Source organism: Dipteris shenzhenensis, chromosome 3 (genome assembly GCF_047967505.1).
Source record: "Dipteris shenzhenensis isolate YYH24624 ecotype China chromosome 3, Dip_SZ_1.0, whole genome shotgun sequence".
Lineage (NCBI taxonomy): Eukaryota > Viridiplantae > Streptophyta > Polypodiopsida > Gleicheniales > Dipteridaceae > Dipteris > Dipteris shenzhenensis.
Genome location: NC_141598.1, coordinates 20,556,054 through 20,576,295, shown reverse-complemented (window position 1 = coordinate 20,576,295; position 20,242 = coordinate 20,556,054). Strand labels below are relative to the sequence as shown.

The following is a 20,242-nucleotide window of genomic DNA, read 5'->3' as shown; positions in this document are numbered from 1 at the left end:
CAGTGTGCAGATAACATCTTTCGGCTTTTGGAGGAGGCTGACAGAGTGTCTTCTAGATGTAGACTTCTGGATTATTAGAGGAGGCTTCAACAACCTGGAGTTTAGGGACGACGCGATCCAGAGGAGCAGTGAGGAGTTATAGGCTCATGCCCTTGGACGGAGAAGGGCTCTTCAGGAGCGGAAGCGGACATTGTGGAAAGACCTCGCCTCCATAGAGAGGCTCAAGGAGCAGGACCCAGGATCCTAGTGGCTTAGTGGCAGGTTTGAGAGCGCGTGCCTTGAGCTTCAGGACACGGAGATTCGGTGGGATGAGTTCTCCTATCACTCCTAGGCCTGGTGGGACAGGATGACGAAGCAATTCCTTCAGAACACTGGGCTCCGATCGCGGTAGGCATGCAGTTGCAGTGTCTACGGGATTTGCAGAGCATTATGCACATTGATCCGCAGGAGATTTTAGAGCTGACCACAGGTTTTTACAACCAGCTCTTTCAAACGGAGAGGATGACTCTAGCTTGTCTTGCCGTGAGTTAAGTTTGGGACCACGTTTCGACGGTAGTCTCGCAGGATTTGTGCAGGAGTCTGGAGGAACCTTTCACGGATGAGGAGCTTTGGGAAGCCCTCAAGGCTCCTAGAAGTGTCCTGGCGAGGATGGCTTGGGAGATCATCTCCACTCCTTTCCGCCTAGCCTGCCAGGAGATCTTCCACATGGGCTCCCTTCCTCAGTCCCTGAGCAGGGGGTGGAGTTATTTGATCCCGAAAGGGGGAGATTGGCAGTGGAGACTGATCACTTTGCTTGATACTGCATACAAGATCCTCGCCAAGGTCTTGAGTTTGCGGTTGCGGGGCCCCATCTTCCTAACATCATCCACAACACACAGACCGGGTTCGTTCAGGAGCGCAGCATCTTGGACAACATCTTCATGTTCTGGGAGGCAGTGGATTGGTCCAAGGAGGAGTCACAGCCGTTGGCTGTCCTTCTCTTGGATTTTGAGAAGACTTTCGACAAGGTGGAGTGGTCTTTCCTGGAGGGTACTATGCGGAGATTGGGTTTCTTAAACTGATGGATCAGAGGAGTTTGTGGGCTTTATGCGGGGAGCTCTAGTCCGATGCTTATCGGTGGACACACGGGCGAGGCCTTTCCTCTCTCTCTCTTGGTCCGCTAGGGTTGCCCCCTTGCTCCCTTCCTCTTCTTGTTTCTGGCAGAGGCTCTGGGCTACTACTTGAGATCACAGGTGGTGGGCCTCACAGGGTTGAGGCTCCCATTCAGATAGGATGAGGAGTTGCTAGACTCGGAGTTTGCATATGACACGGCCTTGTACGTAGAGGGCACCGCAACGAGCTTGGAGAGTCACGGGAGCCCTGGCTATCTACTATGAGGCCTCGAGTGTGCGGATCAACAACTGGACAAAATCCATAGGTTTCTTCACAGGCTCTAAGGAGACACATGAGATTCGAGAGTGGGGGAGGGCAGCGACTTTGGCTTCCGTTGGATACCGCGGGGCTAGACAGCGAGATACCTTGGATGCTAGGTGGGTATTGATATTACAGCAGAGCAGCAGATCGCTCGCCTTGGTCCTTGAGAATGTTCGGCGCAAGCTTCTCTACTGGAGCTCGGTCAAACTCTCCCTCGTAGGCTGTGCCTTAGTGGCAAACTAGGTCCTTCTTGCCACGGCCTGGTATATTGCCTCTTGCTGGTGTTTTCACAGATGGTGCATTGGGCAGCTCCGATGGTTGGTTCGGAACTTCCTTTGGGTAGGATCGGACGGCTCAAGGAATACTAGAGCTCGGGTCGCTTGGCAGATGGTGTTCGTGCCGCAGGCATTGGGAGGCTCGGGTATCATTGATTCGGAGATGCAGAGCAGAGCCCTCTTGGGCAAGTTGGTTGTGCACGGCCTTACCCTTGGTGCAGAGCCTTGGAAGCTCCTCTTGCAGCGAGGGCTTCTCAGGAACACCCCACGCACTTGGGGGTATTGGCAGCATACACAAAGGGATCTTCTCATATGAGGAGTCTCCGTAGGGTCTGACAGAGATTAGCAGGGGGGGTCATTCATGCTCAGCCCCGATGCAGAGAGTGGAATTCGAGCGTCAGCCCCTTGTTTGGCACTCGGAGATTAGGGATCAGGATGGGCGTATGCTCATGCAGCGGACTCACATTGGTTTGGCACAGTGGGACAGTGGACCGGCCGGTTCCTTTGGCAAATGGAGCAGATTACCCATGGAGGCGTGGCGCCTTAGCGCATTTGCGAGGGGCAGGGCAGCGATGAGAGAGATTGACCTAGCCATCCTTGAGTCCTGGTGGGAGGGACTTCGCATGTGGATGGACAGCAGATGGTTGGCTCAATTTTCTTGGACTGGGGTCCCCTTGAGGATGATGATGCAGCGAGGTAGCACGCAGCCTGGTTTTTTCAGTGTACTCTAGGCACTCACTAAGAGAGACCTAGAGATGGATGGGAGTTTAGATGGGATTCATTGGCAGATGATCAAAGTGGTTGGATGTTTGGGGAAGGAGTGGCACATTGATCCTCCCAGTATCCCAAAGCAGGATTCCCTCATATGGCACCTCTGGCTTTGGGAGGGGTAGGCCCTTGAGGGAGGTCCAGTGGGATCCGGAGAGTGGTTCTGGCCCTCTAGGGGCGGCCTTGCCGAGCAGGTGGACGAGGTGCCCTTCTTTTCCTACACCACACGGATTGGGAGGAGGCTTCAGATGGACTCTTCGATTTGGACCCCTTAGAGGGAGAGGCATTGGGGGGCCCAGAGAGTGCCCCAGAAGGTCCGATCCAGGTTTTGCACGCGGTTATGGTCCAGTTTGCGGTCGAGGAAGATCTCCTATTCTTCTGGTTGGTCTCCCACGGAGGCTTGCCCATTGGCGCGTGGTTGGAGCAGATGCGGATGGAGGGCAGTGTCATTGTTGCTTTGCTGGTTTTCTGAAGACGATCCCTCATTGCCTCTAGAGCTATCGTAGCGCAACAAGGATTTGGATGGGAGCCCTCAGGATTATGACCCGTATGCAGAGCCTTTAGAGGGACTACACATGGGGGATGGCGGCCTAGTTGACTGAGGGAGGACACGCGTTCCAGTTTGATGAGGTCTCGCTAGCTTACCAGATATAGGGTCAGAGCGATAGAGCTCCATGAGGCGGTCTCTCTTGATAGCCTCGTTCCTGATTCTCCTCTGGAGGACAGCGTATCGGAAGTAGTAGCTAGTATCACGGCATGGAACATTTGGGTTGCTCACTGCAGTCTGGTGATGGGGGAGCATCCGGTTCCACCCTCGGCTACCTTGTCGCCATCTGGTAGGATATCATCTACACCCTCCGCTCCACTTGGGAGCGTGGGACCTCAGGCTCTAGGGCAACTGTCACAAGACGCGATCGATTCTGCAAGGCTTGGCCTGCAGAAGTTTTTTACATATTCACTCCGCAAGGGATTCACTGGTTGTATAGTCCTCCTACCTGGCTATTAGCCCCTATACTAGAGATCCCCTAGGCAGTGAACTGGGTTTCTCTGGAACATGCTGGGATTTTTTTTCTCTTTCAGCCTTTTTCCAGTTTTTCCTGTTATCAAATGCATTGTTAAGGCATAAGAGTTCTTCATTGCAAGGAGTGGCAATCAATGCAACATCAAGCAATCGTTATGGCAGAAGGGTTCTTCATTGCAAGGAGTGGCAATCAATGCAACATCAAACAAATTGCCATGCATCTATTTCTGACCACCTCTGGTGCAGGTAGCTTGTTGTTCCTGAGAGTGTCCAAGAGCCACCTTTGTACCGTTTCGTTCTGTCTAATGGTCCCTCTCCTCTGCAACTACATGTTCAATAGCAAGATTATCAAGTGGCGGGAAATCAGGTTGAACATTGGCATCATGAGGAGGTTGTGAACAGCTAGAAGCATTGGGATTTGCACCCTGCAAAATCTGATCTGAATCTTTGTTTGACTGAAGAGGGGCAGCAAGGAATCAAACACATCAGAGGCTTCTATTGATGGCCGTTTTTTACAGTCCAGCCAACGTAAAGCTACATCCTCAACAAAAACCCCGTCTTTGCTAATAACCTTGCCTATACTAGGTTGTTTCAATATGTATGCTTTGCTTTGTGAGATGTAGCCAATGAAAATGCATTTGACGGTGCTATCTTCCAATTTATGCGTCAGAGGGAACATGTGCATATGCCAAGTACCCAACCACCCACATGTGTAAAATCACAGGCTTCCGGCCTGTCCATGCTTCATAAGGAGTGATAGCCTTTAATGCCGATGTGGGTGCTCTATCGGAGCACATAGTTGGCACACATAATTGAATCGAACCAAAACGTGATGGGCAAAGACTTCCTTTTAAACATTCATCTGGTCATTTCCGACTCCATTCTGTTGCAGAGTGTATGGCATTGTGCACTGATGTATTATGCCCCGGGCTACTAAAAAGTCATAAAATACAAAGGACATATATTCAAACCCCCCCCCCCCCCCGCTTTCCACGTCGAGGGCTTATTTCCATTCTCGTTTTCAGCCATGGCAAGAAAGTGCTTGAAGCAAGAGAAGACATCAGACTCAGACTTCAAAGGATAAAACCAAGTATGTTTGGTGAAGTCATCCTCAAAGGTGACAAAGTATAAATAGCCCCTAAGTGATGCTGTCCACATCGGCCTGCATACATCACTAGGCACCAAGTGCAACTTCCTGGATGCACCAATAGTCCCATCTGTTGGCAATGAGAACAGATGCATTTTGCCCAACAAGCAGCCCTCACATACATTTTTAGTGAGTGCATGCATGGGTGGAAGGTGCTACCACCATGTCTTTAGAATGCATTTTCACCAAACTTCCATAGTTGAGATGTCCCAATCTCTCATGCCACAAGTGCGTATCTGAAATTACAGATTCAGCAGCTCTTATAATCTATATGAGCCTGTTTTTTATATGCCTCAAGATGGTTTAGCCCTCAAGAAAGTGTGCCAGTAAGGACTATATAGTTGTCATGCCAGTTGTCATACATAGAACAACAATAACCATAAAAAATAACCTTGAAACCATGTCTGGAGTAGACAGCAGGTTCTTTTTTATACTCCTTGACACTGAAATGACCGATCCCTCTCATGGGATAGGATAGATTGTTGGCACAAGTGACAATACCTCCTTAGGTATATCACTCAAGGACTGAATAGGTTTTGCAAGATGTAATGTGCTCGGAAGCACCACTATCAAAGTATTCAAAATATCGATCAGACATAGAATTTTAAGCTAATAAAGCTGCATCATGGTTTGACGGATTGTAGTGGCAAGTCACAACAAATGCCCACTCATCATGTGCCATATGTGCTGTCTCATGGCTGTGCTCATGGGAATAGAGGCATTTCTAACTGCAAGACCTTGCTTTTGTTTTTTCTGCAATGTGTTTCTAACACTTAGAGATGTCATGTCCTAGCGCTTTGTATTCTTCTTCCCATCAGCTGGCGTAGAAGAGGATGAGGTACCAGATGAAGGCTTGGGCTTGCTGAAATTCTTGCTTCCCTTGCCTTTGCCTCTGTGATCCATGGCAAGGGCCTGATTTGTATGAATGCAAGCAGCCCGGGTTTGGCGACTTGCCCCTCCTGCATGACAAGCTGAATGAAAGTGTAGTAGTTGGGTTTACCCATGGCCACTAACCTCAACATCATAGCAAAGCCCATCAAGTAGGCCACCCAATGTGGTGGACACCACTTGGTAATCTGGCACAATCTCATCAACATGGATGAGCTGCTCTATGAAGTTTTGGACTTGTGTGAGGTATGCTTCCATGGTGTTCCCTTGTTCATCTTCACATTGTCCAGCTTCCTATGCAAAAATGCAACAGTGGCCTCTTTCCGAATCTGATATAGGTTTGCCAAAGTGTCCAATGCAGCCTTGGCTGTCTTGCAAGACTGAATGCGAGGTATAACACCCCTTTTGCAAGACATTGCGATCAAGGCAGGTGCCTGTGCATCCCTCTTAACCCAACGTATCTGTTCCGGTGTGGGAGGCGCTGTGGCAGGTGTGGTGGCAGCAGGTGCCTGTGTACCTGAGAGACAGGTCTAGTCTCTAATCTAGTAACAATACCCCATAAATTCTTGGTTACCAAAAGTGGACTCCATGTACTACTACATGGGATAGTTTGTGCCATCAAGCTTCTCCTCAGCATAGTCACAAGAAACGCTTTGTCTATTTCATCATTTCATGTCAGTGAGCATGTAAGAGGTGCCTACATAAGGACCTCACTCTTCTTCATTCTATATGCAAGTATTCTGAGTTTGTGTTCACTCTATTCTTTTCTTTCAGTTTACCAACATGGTATCAGAGCCCTTTGATCCCCCTTGATCCCATTTCTGCCACATCATCTTCTTCTTCACCATCTCTTCCCCTTCTTCCCAAATCTTGCTAAAGCTCGTTCTCCTCCGTTTCTCTGTCATTCTCCAAGCCCTTCCTGTTGGAGATACATCTCGAAGGGGCGAACCTCTGCCTGCAACAAATTGAAGTATCATCACCTCTGCTCGACGACATTGCATGAAAATCGGCGACTCTCTTTCCTGCGTTTTCTCTGAGACTGCTTCATATTTCTCTAATCCCTTTCAGGGGAAGATTCTCCATGTCTTGAGCTATCTTGTGCTGAAATCTGAGCAGCAATGGCTGCATAGTCAAGGTGAAAACAGAGAAAAACCAATCGAAATTGAAGAGGCAAGCTATGGCGCTCTGACGCGGATTTGCACCCCTTCTCCTCAGTAGACCTTCTGTGGTATATGAGCTTTCTTTTGCCTCAGAAACCCTCTTTTTCTTTGCTTTGGAGAGTGAGATACAAGCCCTCCAAGTTCAGTCCTTTGTTTTTGACAGTTTTGACAAGGTTTTGAAAGTGATGCTACATAAGATGCTACTTTAGCATTTCTGAATTTTTGAAGTTTTGAATAGCATTAGTACAACTGTGGCTTCAGCTTTGCTTTGAGTTGCTATACCTGGTTTTGATTGGAAAGCTTTCATTTAGCCACCTCTGTGAAGCATGTAAGAAAAAGCATCATTGATTGAAATTTGATCACAAGACTTTGCTACATTAAATGCTTATATTTTGAAGCATTTCAGTTGTTATTCTAGCCTTGTAAGAGAGAAGACACTACCCAATTCCTGGGTTGGACCCTCTCATGGCTTGCTTATGCAAAATATGTAAAAAGCTAAAACATAAAGCAATGTCTTGTTATGCTACAAAGGAAGAGAATGCCAACATGGCTTCCTTGTTGAAGATTGCCAAGATAATGGTTGCCAAAAAGGAAGCAACTTCAAAGACAGAAAATGCCAATCTACTTTCAGTCGATGTGCCTCCACAAGATGAGGCATCCTTTGAAGATTATGCTTTTTAAATCATCTCTATGTATGCTCCAGATCTCTCTTTTTATGTTGAGTCAAGGTACTCAGCCTGGATAGTCCTCCAAAATGAGTCAAATAAACTATTGTGTTTTGTGTGTTTTGTAAACACCTCTGGTCACCTTATGATGTAGGCCATGTGTATGTGTTTTACTCCATGGTACCTCCTGCAGACATTGTGTGCATGTACATGTAGGGGAGATAACCATTGGAAGGTCTTTTGTATTCCTTTTGTTTACCTTACACCCATGGGAACCCTTGCTAGCTTGAGATCCTAGCCATTGATAGATCCATGACCACCATGAGATGGCATGAGACACCTTGTGCTAGCTGTATCCTTGACATAGCCTGAGGCATTCCCTTCAGGTTTTGTTGGGATATCTCAAGGTGTATGCCTCAGGCACACCTTGGTTTCTATGTGTGAGTGCTAGAGGCACAGTTAGGTGGCCATAAGCATAGTTAGGTGGTGGTAAGCCACATAGGATGATTGAGAGAATCTAAGAGCAGATTGAGGAGATGATTGTGGAGCTCTGAAGTCATCAGTGATGTCAGTGAGCATGTAAGAGGTGCCTACATAAGGACCTCACTCTTCTTCATTCTATATGCAAGTATTCTGAGTTTGTGTTCACTCTATTCTTTCCTTTCAGTTTACCAACACTTATGACATATGCTAGTTAGTACACTAGGTACTACGAGGACACTCTGTCCTAGGGTTTTGTTTATTGGGTGTACTTGGTACTTTTCTCTCATTCTTGCAATACATTACAACATTATGGTTTGCTCCTTTGCTTCCACCTCCATTGCTTCATTGCTTGCCCTAGTCTACAAACATGTCTATGCTTCTTGTAGCCGATAACTGGAGTCCAGGGAACCTAGACCTAGCAGCTCTTGTAGAACAACATTCCTTGTAAGGAGCTTGGGCTATGTACTACGCAAGCATTACCTTGCAAGGATGGATTTGTGTGCCTTTGGGCCATTCGTCTAGGTTGCAACATGTACGCCCCCTTGCAAATGGGCTTGAATCGGTGGTGAAAAAAACGCTAGCAGCCTTTGAATAGGTGTGCCTAGCTCTAGGGAAACCGAAATGAAGACCATGTGGGTTCGTTGAGAAGTGTAGAGCCTCTCCTATGGATAATGTGCATTGCCTCTTCTTCCATGGGAATTGTTGCCATTGTCTTGCTTACATTTCAAGAAACAAGGACCTAAGGAAGGCTTGCTAGTGCCCTCCATACATAGGTAGCAATGGGCAAACAGAGATAACAATGACTTGCTGCAAAAAATTAGAATGCCAAAGATTGGCTCCGATAAATGAAAATGCAGCAAGCACTGTAAAACACACAATAGGCCCAATACATAGCACAAGCTAGCAAGCGAGGTGTGAGGTGAAAGCGGTGTTCACACAGAAGCTAGGCAGCCAATCCTCTTCCTATGTGGAATTGTTTGCCTAATCAGCATGAACTAACACATACGCATGGAATTTGGATGCAATGGTGATATTTGATTGGCTATCATACAGTGAGTGAGGTGACGTACATGCATGTGTGACACATGGCAAAGTCACCTAGGCTAGCGTTTTGTTATGGTGCCATGTGGCATCCATCTCCTCCATCTATGATGGATGTATGTGGGGGTATGTCACTTCATGTTGCCACTTGAAGAACTTATAAATGACATAACCTCATGGGTAGTCTAACTTAGGACCTAATGTCCAACTACCACGCTATTAAATCCTAACCGCCAATCACCCAAAGGGTGAATGAGATGAACTAAATTTACAGTCGATCACTCAAATTTTTAAATTTTTGCTTGAACAATGGAGTTGGCATAATGTCCATTATTTATGATATAAATGTTTCATCTTTCTCTTCAAATTGGAATTCCCAAACAATAATGCATATAATTAAGGTTTTTTGCATCAAAGACTTTGTTTTGGTTATCTTTAGCATGTTTCATTAGCTTCTCGTCATTTTTATTGATGAATGTCATCAGCATACAATACAACAAGATTTAGATTGTTGGTATTGCGATAATTCTTTCTATCTTAAATGGTGCGTTGCCCTATCAGCTAGATTTAGATTTAGATGCTCGTTTGGGAGAGACTAAAATGAAATCGTTTAGACTTCACAAGCAGTTATAGCTTGAATGAAAAGATTTGGACTACTTTTTGATTAGCCTTCTCCTTTAGTGCTAGCCTTCGTCATGGCTGAGTTTGCCCTTCACCTCCGAAGTGCCGACAAAAACTCAGTACGAAGACTTTGTATAAATGGATGCTTAAGTATGTGTGGGTGTGTGGATTTGTATGTGTGAGAGCATGCTTTTATACTATGGTCTACAACCACTGTTGGGCGCTGATGACATCAGTGGGGATGTCATAGTAGCTAGTCCCTGCTATGCATGATGGAGTTTATGGTTTTCAATCTTATGAGTGACTATCGTGAGATTGAAACTGCACTATGTTGTGTTTTTAGAGGGTGAGTCTGGGAATGTTCTTGGATTTATCTAGGTATATGCTTCTGCCGTATTAGCGGACATGCAAATTTCACCTTGTGAAGTTTTCGTCCAAGTTGCGGCCTGCTGGTATTGCGATAATTCTTTCTATCTTAAATGGTGCGTTGCCCTATCAGCTAGATTTAGATTTAGATGTAGATGCTCGTTTCGGAGAGACTTAAATGAAATCGTTTAGACTCCACAAGCGGTTGTAGCTTGAATGAAGAGATTTGGACTACGTTTTGATTAGCCTCTTCTCCTTTAGTGCTAGCCTTCGTCATGGCTGAGTTTGCCCTTCACCTTCGGAGTGTCGACAGAAACTCAGTACGAAGACTTTGTATAAATGGATGCTCAAGTATGTGTGGGTGTGTGGATTTGTATGTGTGAGAGCATGCTTTTATACTATGGTCTACACCCACTGTTGGGCGCTGATGATGTCAGTGTGGATGTCATAGTAGCTAGTCCTTGCTATGCATGATGGAGTTTATGGTTTTCAATCTTATGAGTGACTATCGTGAGATTGAAACTGCACTATGTTGTGTTTTTAGAGGATGAGTCTGGGAATGTTCTTGGATTTATCTAGGTATATACAATACAACAAGAATTAGATTGCCTTTTGTCATCCTGATTTGTATACAGTTTATAACCAGACGGACTTAGCTTTTGCTTGAAATGTTAATCTTTCTTGGAGTAAAAGTATGACGTGAATCTATACAAAGCTTTCTTGAACTTACACATGTTTTCCTCGCCTTTAATCTCAAATCCAAGAGGCTGATCCATATAGACTTTCCCTAAGAAATGAGAAGGCTAGCCATCATAAATGGCAAGGCCACAATCAATCTGATTGTGTTATGCTTAGTTATAGGGGAAAAGGTTTCATCATAATCTATGATTGCCTTTTGGGCATAACCTTGGCGACCAAGCTGGCTTTGTACTTTTCAATACTTCCATCGTTCTTTGCTGTAATGCATTGGACTCCTTTATTGCCAATGGAAGTTTTAGCTCGTGGTAAATTTTCTAGTTTCCAATGTTGATATATTGCAAACACCTTTGGTCTGATGAAGTGTTGAGTGTACTAGCTCAATGTTATAATTATCATTTCTCTTTTGAAGGTGCAAGGGCCACTCTTTATGGAGAATGAAACGTCTAGAAGCCCTTAATAATCCATAACTTATCAACTTATCCATAGTTAGCTTCAATATAGCCAAAGGCTTGTTCAATATTTGATGTCTTGTGTGTTGCTATATTGGCAGAGTGTTCAACATTCAGTTTAGACTCACTTATCCATGTCTACCTTTTTCATCATACACTTGAAAGCCAAATTGCTATTTTGACACTCGCATCCTAGTTGTGCTAAGCTGTATGTTTATAACCAAGGCCTTTTGCATGCTAGCATCTTAACAGTTAGATCAAAGTGATTTCCAAGCTTCAGTAGGATTTTCATATTTCCAACCAAAAGAATCATGTTATCTTTTTCTCTTATTGTGATGAAACTCAGCTCTTCTCATCATAGCTGCCAAAATTTTCCCTTGGTCTTGTCTCAGTTCCCTCGACTATATTTTACACCTTCCAAGCTTTTAGAATATTTTCAAGCTTAAATCTCGAATGCCATAATTAATAGCATTTAACTTGGCATTTTAGGAACATGATATTCACAATTCTTACTCTGTGGTCATTAGCCGTATCACACAGACTGAGCAAGTGGTGTGTGTTCTGCTAGGGCAAATCAATCAAGTAAAAGGTTGGCAAATGGTTACTGCCTCTAATTGGAAGCACATTGGAAATAGGAAGGAAAGCTTATGCTTCAACCTTTTTGTAAGACCAAAAGGTAATGATGATACTCCTTCATAAACCTGCAATTGCCTTCCAGAAGTTGTATGAGAGGATCCTTCTCTCAAGGCTGGGGATGTCAAGATGGGCGGTTACAATGAGGAAGAGCCTATCGATGACAAGGATGAAACACACCTTTGAAGGCACTATGTAGATTACAAAGTAGTACGAATCAAGTACTAAATAAGTGCTAACCTCCTATCTTTGTTCAGATTTACTGTCAATTTAGCACAAGTCAGTTTCTTTCCAGCGGCCAGCCTTTCTAGGAGCAGCCTCTAAACTGCTGTAGCTTCATCAGCAACTCCTCTTTGTTGTGCAGTGGTGATCCAGTTATCGCTACTCGCATTGTTGTTCAAGTGCCTTCATGCCTAGTCGTTTGGCTATACATGTGTGTCTGTGTACGTCCGTGTGTGTGTTTGTGTGTGTGTCACCCCAAAGAAAAATGTGTGTGTGTGTGTACATGTATGTTTCTTTCATTTATGATAGTCGTTGTTTTGCAAGCCTGGTCCTTTGTAAGTGTTTGTAAATTGTACTTGGACAGCCTATATGCCTCTGCCTCTGCCTCTTTTGAGCACAATGATATATAGTTGTAGGTATGGGCAGAACAAGGACTCTACCTGATCTAGGTACCTTCCATCAGTGCACGTCTTTATCCTGTGCACAGGCATCCATGTACCATGGGTAAACGTGTCTCTGGACCATGATGTGTCTATGTAGACCTAGTGCTGATTAGAGGTCTTCATTTGTGTTCCAGAGGGAAGAGGTCAAAGCATTGGTGGTCCCATAGTCCTTGTGGGCATATGCACTTCCAAGACTTCTATAGTAGCATCCCCAAAGGATTGGATGTCGAATGGTGATTTTACCCCTAAATGACTAGTGAGGTGATTGCGCATGCCAAATGACAACTTTTTCTTCATCTTCACATTTATAAACAAAATAGTTCATGTTCCCAACTGGTGGTATTTTTAATTTCCAAATTCACATATTGGGCTCTTGCATTCAATTTAAAGTATCATATTTGCTTCAGTTTTTTGTCCAATGCAGTCCCTTTGATATGTGGGTTGTGTACATTTAGAGAGAGAGAGAGAGAGAGAGAGAGAGAGAGACAGAGAGATCTTGATTTTGTGAATGCAGAACTTGTGGAGATAGAGGATGCCAAAAGACAGAAATGGCCCTGTAAAAGAGGACTCCTTGTTCACACATTGCGTTTTGATCCATTGACTTCAAAAACTAGTGGTCTCTTCATGGCAAAAATAATGAAAAGACATTCAAATTCTTAATCTTTTGACGATTCCTTATTAGCTCAAATCTAACTTGATTTGCAAATAGCAATTGTGAGTGGAAATCGAAGTAAAATAACTGAATGCTGGTGTGTGTATAAAGGTAAGAAGAAGGCTGAGATTATTAAAATTGTAGAACACATGAGAATACTATGTGTTTGTGTGTTTTCACTATGCATAATTGAAACCTTTCAATACTAAATAAAACATTTGTAATCTTGGTATCATGATATTTGACAAGTCCTTCCTCTTTGTTATCCTTTGTTGCAACGGTCTACATCATTTTGTACAAATTGAGATAGTTTGTAGTGTTTGCAACTTATTTTTCTAATGCTCTATGTTTTTTGCATTAATATGCTTGGTGTACATTATTTTTTGCCCACGCTCATGAGTGTTTTGAAATTAACAAAATGAGTTATTGGTTTTAGCTTGATATAAATTTGAAGATATAAGTAGTTGCTCACCACTGGGGATGAGGAATGTTTAGTTTGGAAACAATTATCATATCCAAGAATCCAAAAGTGTTGTGGAGATTTTGGAATGTAATGAAGTGGTTTTGTTTGCTTGTATGCACATGAGAATAAGACATATGAGAGATGTAAACATATTATTAACCTTTTTTCTATAAAACCAATAAGAATGTAAAGGAAAGGATACTAAAATAAATATGGAAGCTAAGATGGATCTACATTTGTAATAAAAACCATAGGTCAAGTTCTAAATTAAATAAACTAGAACATATCAGATCTTACAAGGGTACACATATGAAATAAGAGAGCCTAATGCCGAAAAGTAAGGTGACATTCTCATAGAATCGTATGTTTTAGGATCTTAGTCATAGGAAAGGGGAAGTAATCAAACATGAATGCTTGGAAAAACCCTTCTCCGTCATGCCCATGCTGATTCTATCTTTGACCTCCTTTTGCCTCAGTCCCCTGCTACCTTGTGCACCCTCATGGGCCCCTCCATGTTCAAGCCTCCCCCTTTCTTGCCTTCTTTCCAATGTCACAAAGCCTTCAGATGACCGATAGCATAATAATTGCTACTAAGAGTTGTATTAGGTCTCAGTTGTAGACATTACTAACAAAAGGTCCAGAAGTCCAAATGATAGCTTTGGACTCACCATAAGCATCTGGAATTTGAGCATTTGAATTATGTCCTCCACCAATGGTGGATCTTCAAGATGGAGTTTGGCATCTACTGATTGATCAACACTGCTTCACTACCAGAAGCACTCCAATCTGTGTCATGCTTGAAGTTTTGTATTATAGATTTGGCAACCTTGGGCATGTTTGTTTGACATGCAGCCTTATGCATTTGAATTTCCACTCCCCCCATCTTAGAAATATCATTGTCAATTAAATAAATCCAAAATGGTACCTAATTCTAGAATTGTTTGGAACTATGATAATCTGAAATCACTAGGTTGGGGCGATCGGAGCTCCAAACCGGAATTATTTTGAACCCATCTTTCCAGAGCAATACTCAAATCAGTCACCAAGACTTATAACTCAAACAAACCTCTCTTGAGGAAGCAAGCAAGGAGTAAGAAACTCCTTGCATTTTACAAACGCTAGCTAAAACAATTGAAAGATCAAGGAATCATTAAAATTTCATGATTTGGAATTACAATCAAAGGCCAAGGAGACACTCGAAACTATGTCGTGAGTTTTGAAAAATGCAAGAGAACAACAAACGTCACCTAGCCATTCTTTTATCCACCTAAGATAAAAATGAATTTTTGAACAAACACAACCTACCTTTTTGGACTAGCATCGGGTCCTTTAGCAATGGAGAACTTACAAAACGAAAAATTGCTTCCTCTAGCACTAACAGCTCTAGTTCAAAATAAACAAATTCTCAAACGAATATGTAAGAATTGACTCTCAAAAATCGAATGCCACAAACTAGAAGCAAAAAGAAAGAGATTAAAACAAGAAGATAATTTACAAAAACATTTCACCTTGATCCATGCTCATAATTTATTAAAATTTTATTCTCATATAACTTTGAAGGTAGACATGTCAAAATTCTCCTTCATAAATGAGGTTTTTTTTTTGTCAGGTATTCAAGCCCATAAAAACACATTTTTTGGATTTGTTGTCACATACTTTCCTCCACATTTTTTGTACATATTGTTCCATAAAGATATATATTAGAGGAATAATTATTTTTGTGATGTGTGTGTTTGTGTGTGTGAGTGTGTGCACGTGATTTCTTGTGGCCTTCCATAACTAATTTAGAACAATAAATACCAACATGAGATAGTGGCTTTGGGCAAAGTTGTAAAATTCCATGCTGCATCTTGCTTGCACCTATGTTTCCTTGCAAGGTAGCTTTTTATTCAATGGGATTGCTCATTTCAGAGAAATTGCATGCTTCTTTTGCGATGCACTCACAATTGCAATCTTTATTCCTTGAGTCAATGTAATGATGTATTAATATTATTAAGGACTCTTGCACATGTTAAAGGCTGGGTCTTGTTACATATTCTCTTTATATAACAAAATTTGCAATGGCAATCTTCATATGGTCCATGTAGTCCCACCTTTAGTTTGTATATCTGTCTTCTTTTGTTCTAATAGTTTAAGAGTCTTTTTTGCATCCTTGATAGATTTCACAATCATGGCAACAAGATTTTGATTTATGATTATTATTGAAGGCTCTCGTATGTGTCAAAGGCTAGAGCTTGTCAATCCTCGTACCTTCGATGCATTGCCACCTTTAGTTTGTATATCTACCTTGTTTTGTTTTAAATTCTTTTGTATCCTTGACAAATTTCACAATCTTGTCAACATTAGGGCAAGAGTTCAAAATATCAAAAGCCACTCTGTTAAATCAAATGTTGTGGTTTGGGTGAGCATGAGGTAAAGCAACATTGGATCTATTCGTTGTCAGTATATGGGATCAATTTCTCATTTGGAGAGAGAGAGAGAGAGAGAGTTTATTAAAGTCTTCGGAAGACTGATGGGTCTATGAGACTGTGAAAAACCTAGTACAAACATGCTGTGAGGGTGGAGCTACTAAATGAGCATCCACACCAATGTAGAATGCAGAATACAAAAATGCAAAGAGAGAAAGAGAGAGAGAGAGTTTATTAAAGTCTTCGGAAGACCGATGGGTCTATGAGACTGTGAAAAACCTAGTAGAAACATGCTGTGAGGGTGGAGCTACTAAATGAGCATCCACACCAATGTAGAATGTAGAATGCAAAAATGCAAAATGAGAGAGAGAGAGAGAGAGAGAGAGAGAGAGAGAGAGAGAGAGAGATGTATTAATGTCTATAGGAGGCCTCGCGGGCCAATGAGACAAAGTACAAAACCATAAACTAAGTCATACAAGCCGTTGTGGGTTAAGGGAAAGGGCTCACTAAGGCTCTTGTTGAAAGCTAAAGTAGTACAAGAAAATAGCATAATAGCATCAGATACTCAAAGTTAATGCTCTGAGTACATGCTCAGGCTCCATGTATCTAGGCACCATGGTGGCTCTCTAATGAGACACAAAGAGCTCTTGTATTTGTGTTGGTCGAGTTGTCTCTCAAGGTGGCAAAGATCGTGTTAACGGTGATGCCTCGTCTCTGGTGATCTCCTCTGAGGAGGGTTGAGATAGATTGGACCTCGATGGTGTGTGTTGTGGTCACTCTCCGTGTCGCATGTGGTTTGTGTGCCTCTCGTCTAGCAACATCATGGCGGTGGCTCTAACTGCTAATCCATGATGCCCTCATCTGGATCTAGCTCCTCCTCCTCAACCTCCCCCGAACCTAACTCAGATGCATAAAAGTGTGTTTGTGCTTGGTCAATCTCAATATCCTATGTCATCACCTCCTGCTGCTCTCTAGTCTGTCGCATCAATGTATCTGTGTGTTGTCGAATCTCAATCAGATAGAGCCCACCTGGTCGGGAAAATGGATCAGCCGTGTAAGTGGACCGAAGTCATGCCCCTCGTGAAAGAGGCAGTGATACTGCCGCCGGATCTCATAATAGACTAGGCAGACACATAGAAAATGCTCCTCTGTCTCAACCTCCCATCATGCATAGTTTGCAGATCTTCAGCTCTCTAGGCATGCTTGCAGCTCTCCCTGCCTCAATCCTTAGCTGATGTGATGAAACTCATAACTATCTGATGGAAATCCTCGGTGCATGTGAGACTCTCCTATCCTTGAGATATTGAGGTTTGATGACAAGACCATATTGCGAAACCCTCAAGAAGTGGTCATGGTAAAACTAGATCTTGGTGGAGAACTCTTGGTCTCCCCCCCAAGTCTGGGATGTCTGGAGCTGGAGGAGATCCAATTGTATGGTACAGTTGATCTCATCTTGTGGAATTAGCTCGGGCAGTGCATGCATGTAGTACTAAAGGGGGGGAAGTCTGTCCATCTAAAATGTCATGGCTATCAAACCATGTGGACACTCTTGCATATCATCCTGTATCGTGCACACGAGAGAGAGAGAGAGAGAGAGAGAGAGAGTAGTGCACACGAGAGAGAGACAGAGATAGAGAGTAGTGCACACTAGAGTGATTGACTATATGCTAGATCAAGAATGAAGACAAATGGGTATATATGCACACAAGTGGACATGGTTGTTCCTTTTAGTTCATGTAGTCCTTTTGGGGCACATTATGAAGTGCAATTTATCAAAATTTGTCCATTTCTTCATATGATCCTAGGACACGATGAAAAGATATTAGAATGAGGAAATTTCACACTTAATCCTTTTAAAACCTTACCCTATTAGCTATTGTAACCTTTGGACTTTAGATTGTAACTTTCTCAACAACGTAATAATTCAGAGTAGGTTTATGAGATCCAATTGGGACGGATTGATAGACATAGATTTGTCTCTTCATGATCACTCAAGGAAACAAAGAACCAAGTTCACTTTGTGTACAATCAGCAGTCAAGATACAAAAGGCAGTGAGGTAGCAACAATACAACCCAAACTCCTAGGACTTTGGGGTGTCATATACCTCTTTGACATTTGCAGTGGGTGTTACCTAAATTTACAATCATTTGCACCTACTCGTCATTAGAAGGGTAGGTGCCATTAAATCATATCTGGTTAGCCCTAATACTTTTCATTTCACAGATCATACGTGCATTGGCATCCTTTGGCATCTATCAAATCCTCAAATAGTTGCATCCCCCACTGTCTTGACTTGCAACCTTTTTTGCGAAGATGGGTGTGGTATCTTCAGTTGAACTTGCATTAACTCTTGACTTTCCAATCTTCCCCAATGCAAGGATCTTGGAGCCACTAAACTCCCCCTTAAGAGGAAGTCTCCTTGTAATGAAGGGGGAATCTCTTCTTCTTCTTTGGGTGGGTCATAAACACTAATTGGAGGCCCTTTTGAGACCCCATTTCTCCCCTAATCGCGGACTTTGCTACGATGCCTATGTTGCCTTCCACGTTTTGAACAAGTGGGGTGAGGCATGGCTGATATTGTGGGGAGTTACGAGCTCACCAAGATGCTTAAAAGCTCTTCTAACACTTAACCATGCCCAACCGTTCACTAAGAATAGTGGTATGAAAGGGCAGTTTTCCATAATATGACCCTTTAAACCACATAAAATGTGGCCATGTCCCAAGCTACATAAATAGGGTAGCTTGTGCTTGTCATGTTGGAGATAACAAATAGGGTAGCCCATGGCCACCTGAGGCAAGAAATAGGGCAACCTATGGCCAGCCTTTTGGACATAAGGCAAGAGATAGGGTAGCCTATGGCCACCCTTTCACTAAGGTAATAAATAGGGTAGTCCATTGCCACCCTTTTGGACATTAGGTAAGAAACAGGGCAGCTGATGGTTGTCCTCTTAAATAGGATAGCTCTTATGGCTGCCCTTCTAACAATAAGGCAATTCTTATGGCCGCCCTATCCTTTGGATAGCCTCCTTAATTTTAGAAATATCATGTATTAGCTTATAAATACGTACATTAGAGATACATACGTACACATACATACATGTTTATAACATATTTTATACCATGTAATATAATGTGTATTTTAAATAATATAAAATATAGTATGTAGAAACATATAAGTAACTAACCATATACATATAGATATAGACATTGACTACATGTATACAAATTAGTGGAGGTGGTGTTGACAGTGGAGAAGGTGGAGAAGGGGGTGGTGACAATGGAGAAAATGGAGGTAGAGAAGAAGGTGATAGTCGTGGTAGTCATCTTGGTGATAGTGGGAGTGGTAATGGTGGAGGCAAAGAAGGTGGTTGTGATGGTAGTGGTATTGATGGCATAGAAAGTGGATGTTTATACAGAGTTGGAGTTGGAGGTAAAGGTGGAAGGGTGGTGGAGGAGGAGGTGGAGGTGAAGGCGGAGGTGAAGGTATGGGTGGAGAAGGAGGGGTGGAGGTGGAGACGGATGTGGAGTAGGTGGAGGTCGAAGGAGGTCTAAACGATAATATGTAATGTATGATATGGCAAAACATGTCAACAAAATGAAGGTGGTGTAGTTGTATAGACATTGAAGCATGAGTGCAAGGTCTTAGATTCAAGTCCTTGAAGTGCAATAGAAATGGTGAGCGACCTTGCAAAAAAGGCAAGAATTTCAATTCTTAAAATACAAATAAATTTGGTCGCCCTTAGACAAGCTCCCTTTTATGGAGTAAGGATAGCCCTGAAAAGACACCCTTTACAGAGAAAGGGAAGCCTTAAAATGTTCGTAGTCTCTAAAGAGCGACCACCTAGGCCATCCTATAATGTCCTAAAGGGTGGTTTTAGGTTGTCCTATTAGACCATAATTCTTGTAGTGTGTAAGCCTCAGGGGAAGTGCAATAATTTCGTTAGAATAGTCCAGTTATAAGAATTATATTATATGGGGGGACATAATGGTCCAATTACAAGAACTACATGAAGAGGAAGCTATATCTCATAACTCCATGAGTGGTTGAACATGCTGAAAAGGGAAACTCACAAATTCAATGTTAAACAAGGAAACAATACAAGTTAACAGTTCACTGCTTCCACAACAAAAGATTATAGGACAAGGAAGTGGAGACTTCCAGGTGAAAGGGGTAAAAAGCAACTATGAGTACCCCAGGGAACAATGACAACAGGCATTAAGGAAACTTAAAAACAATAGATCTAGGTTCCCAAGGAGCTCCTTGAGGCCCAAGGGTGTAGAGCAGGTATGCAAGGCAACTACTGGAGCCACTCAGCCATGAGGGCCTTCAAAACAACTTCAAAGGCATTGAAAAAATGCCCTTTTGAAATTCTCTCACTTTTATACCCATTATGTGTGTTATTTACGTGCTACATGGCATATCT

The 20,242-nt window shown here is 42.9% G+C and overlaps 1 protein-coding gene across 2 annotated transcripts in view; it reads left to right on the top strand.

Moving 5' to 3' along the window:
• Positions 1–13,149, top strand: part of LOC147903497 (S-adenosyl-L-methionine-dependent methyltransferases superfamily protein) — a 103,324-nt gene extending 90,175 nt beyond the window's left edge. The window contains exon 9 of one of the 2 annotated variants that reach the window (XR_015543776.1): positions 12,809–12,923. Coding sequence is in view for 1 of the 2 variants with exons in the window: in XM_087399422.1 (XP_087255548.1) it covers positions 12,809–12,954 (146 nt within the window). In the remaining variant the exon portion in view is untranslated. Of the gene's footprint in view, positions 1–12,808 lie in introns of both variants that reach the window. The other variant, XM_087399422.1, reaches the window with a different exon arrangement.
• The last annotated feature ends 7,093 nt before the right edge of the window (positions 13,150–20,242 follow it).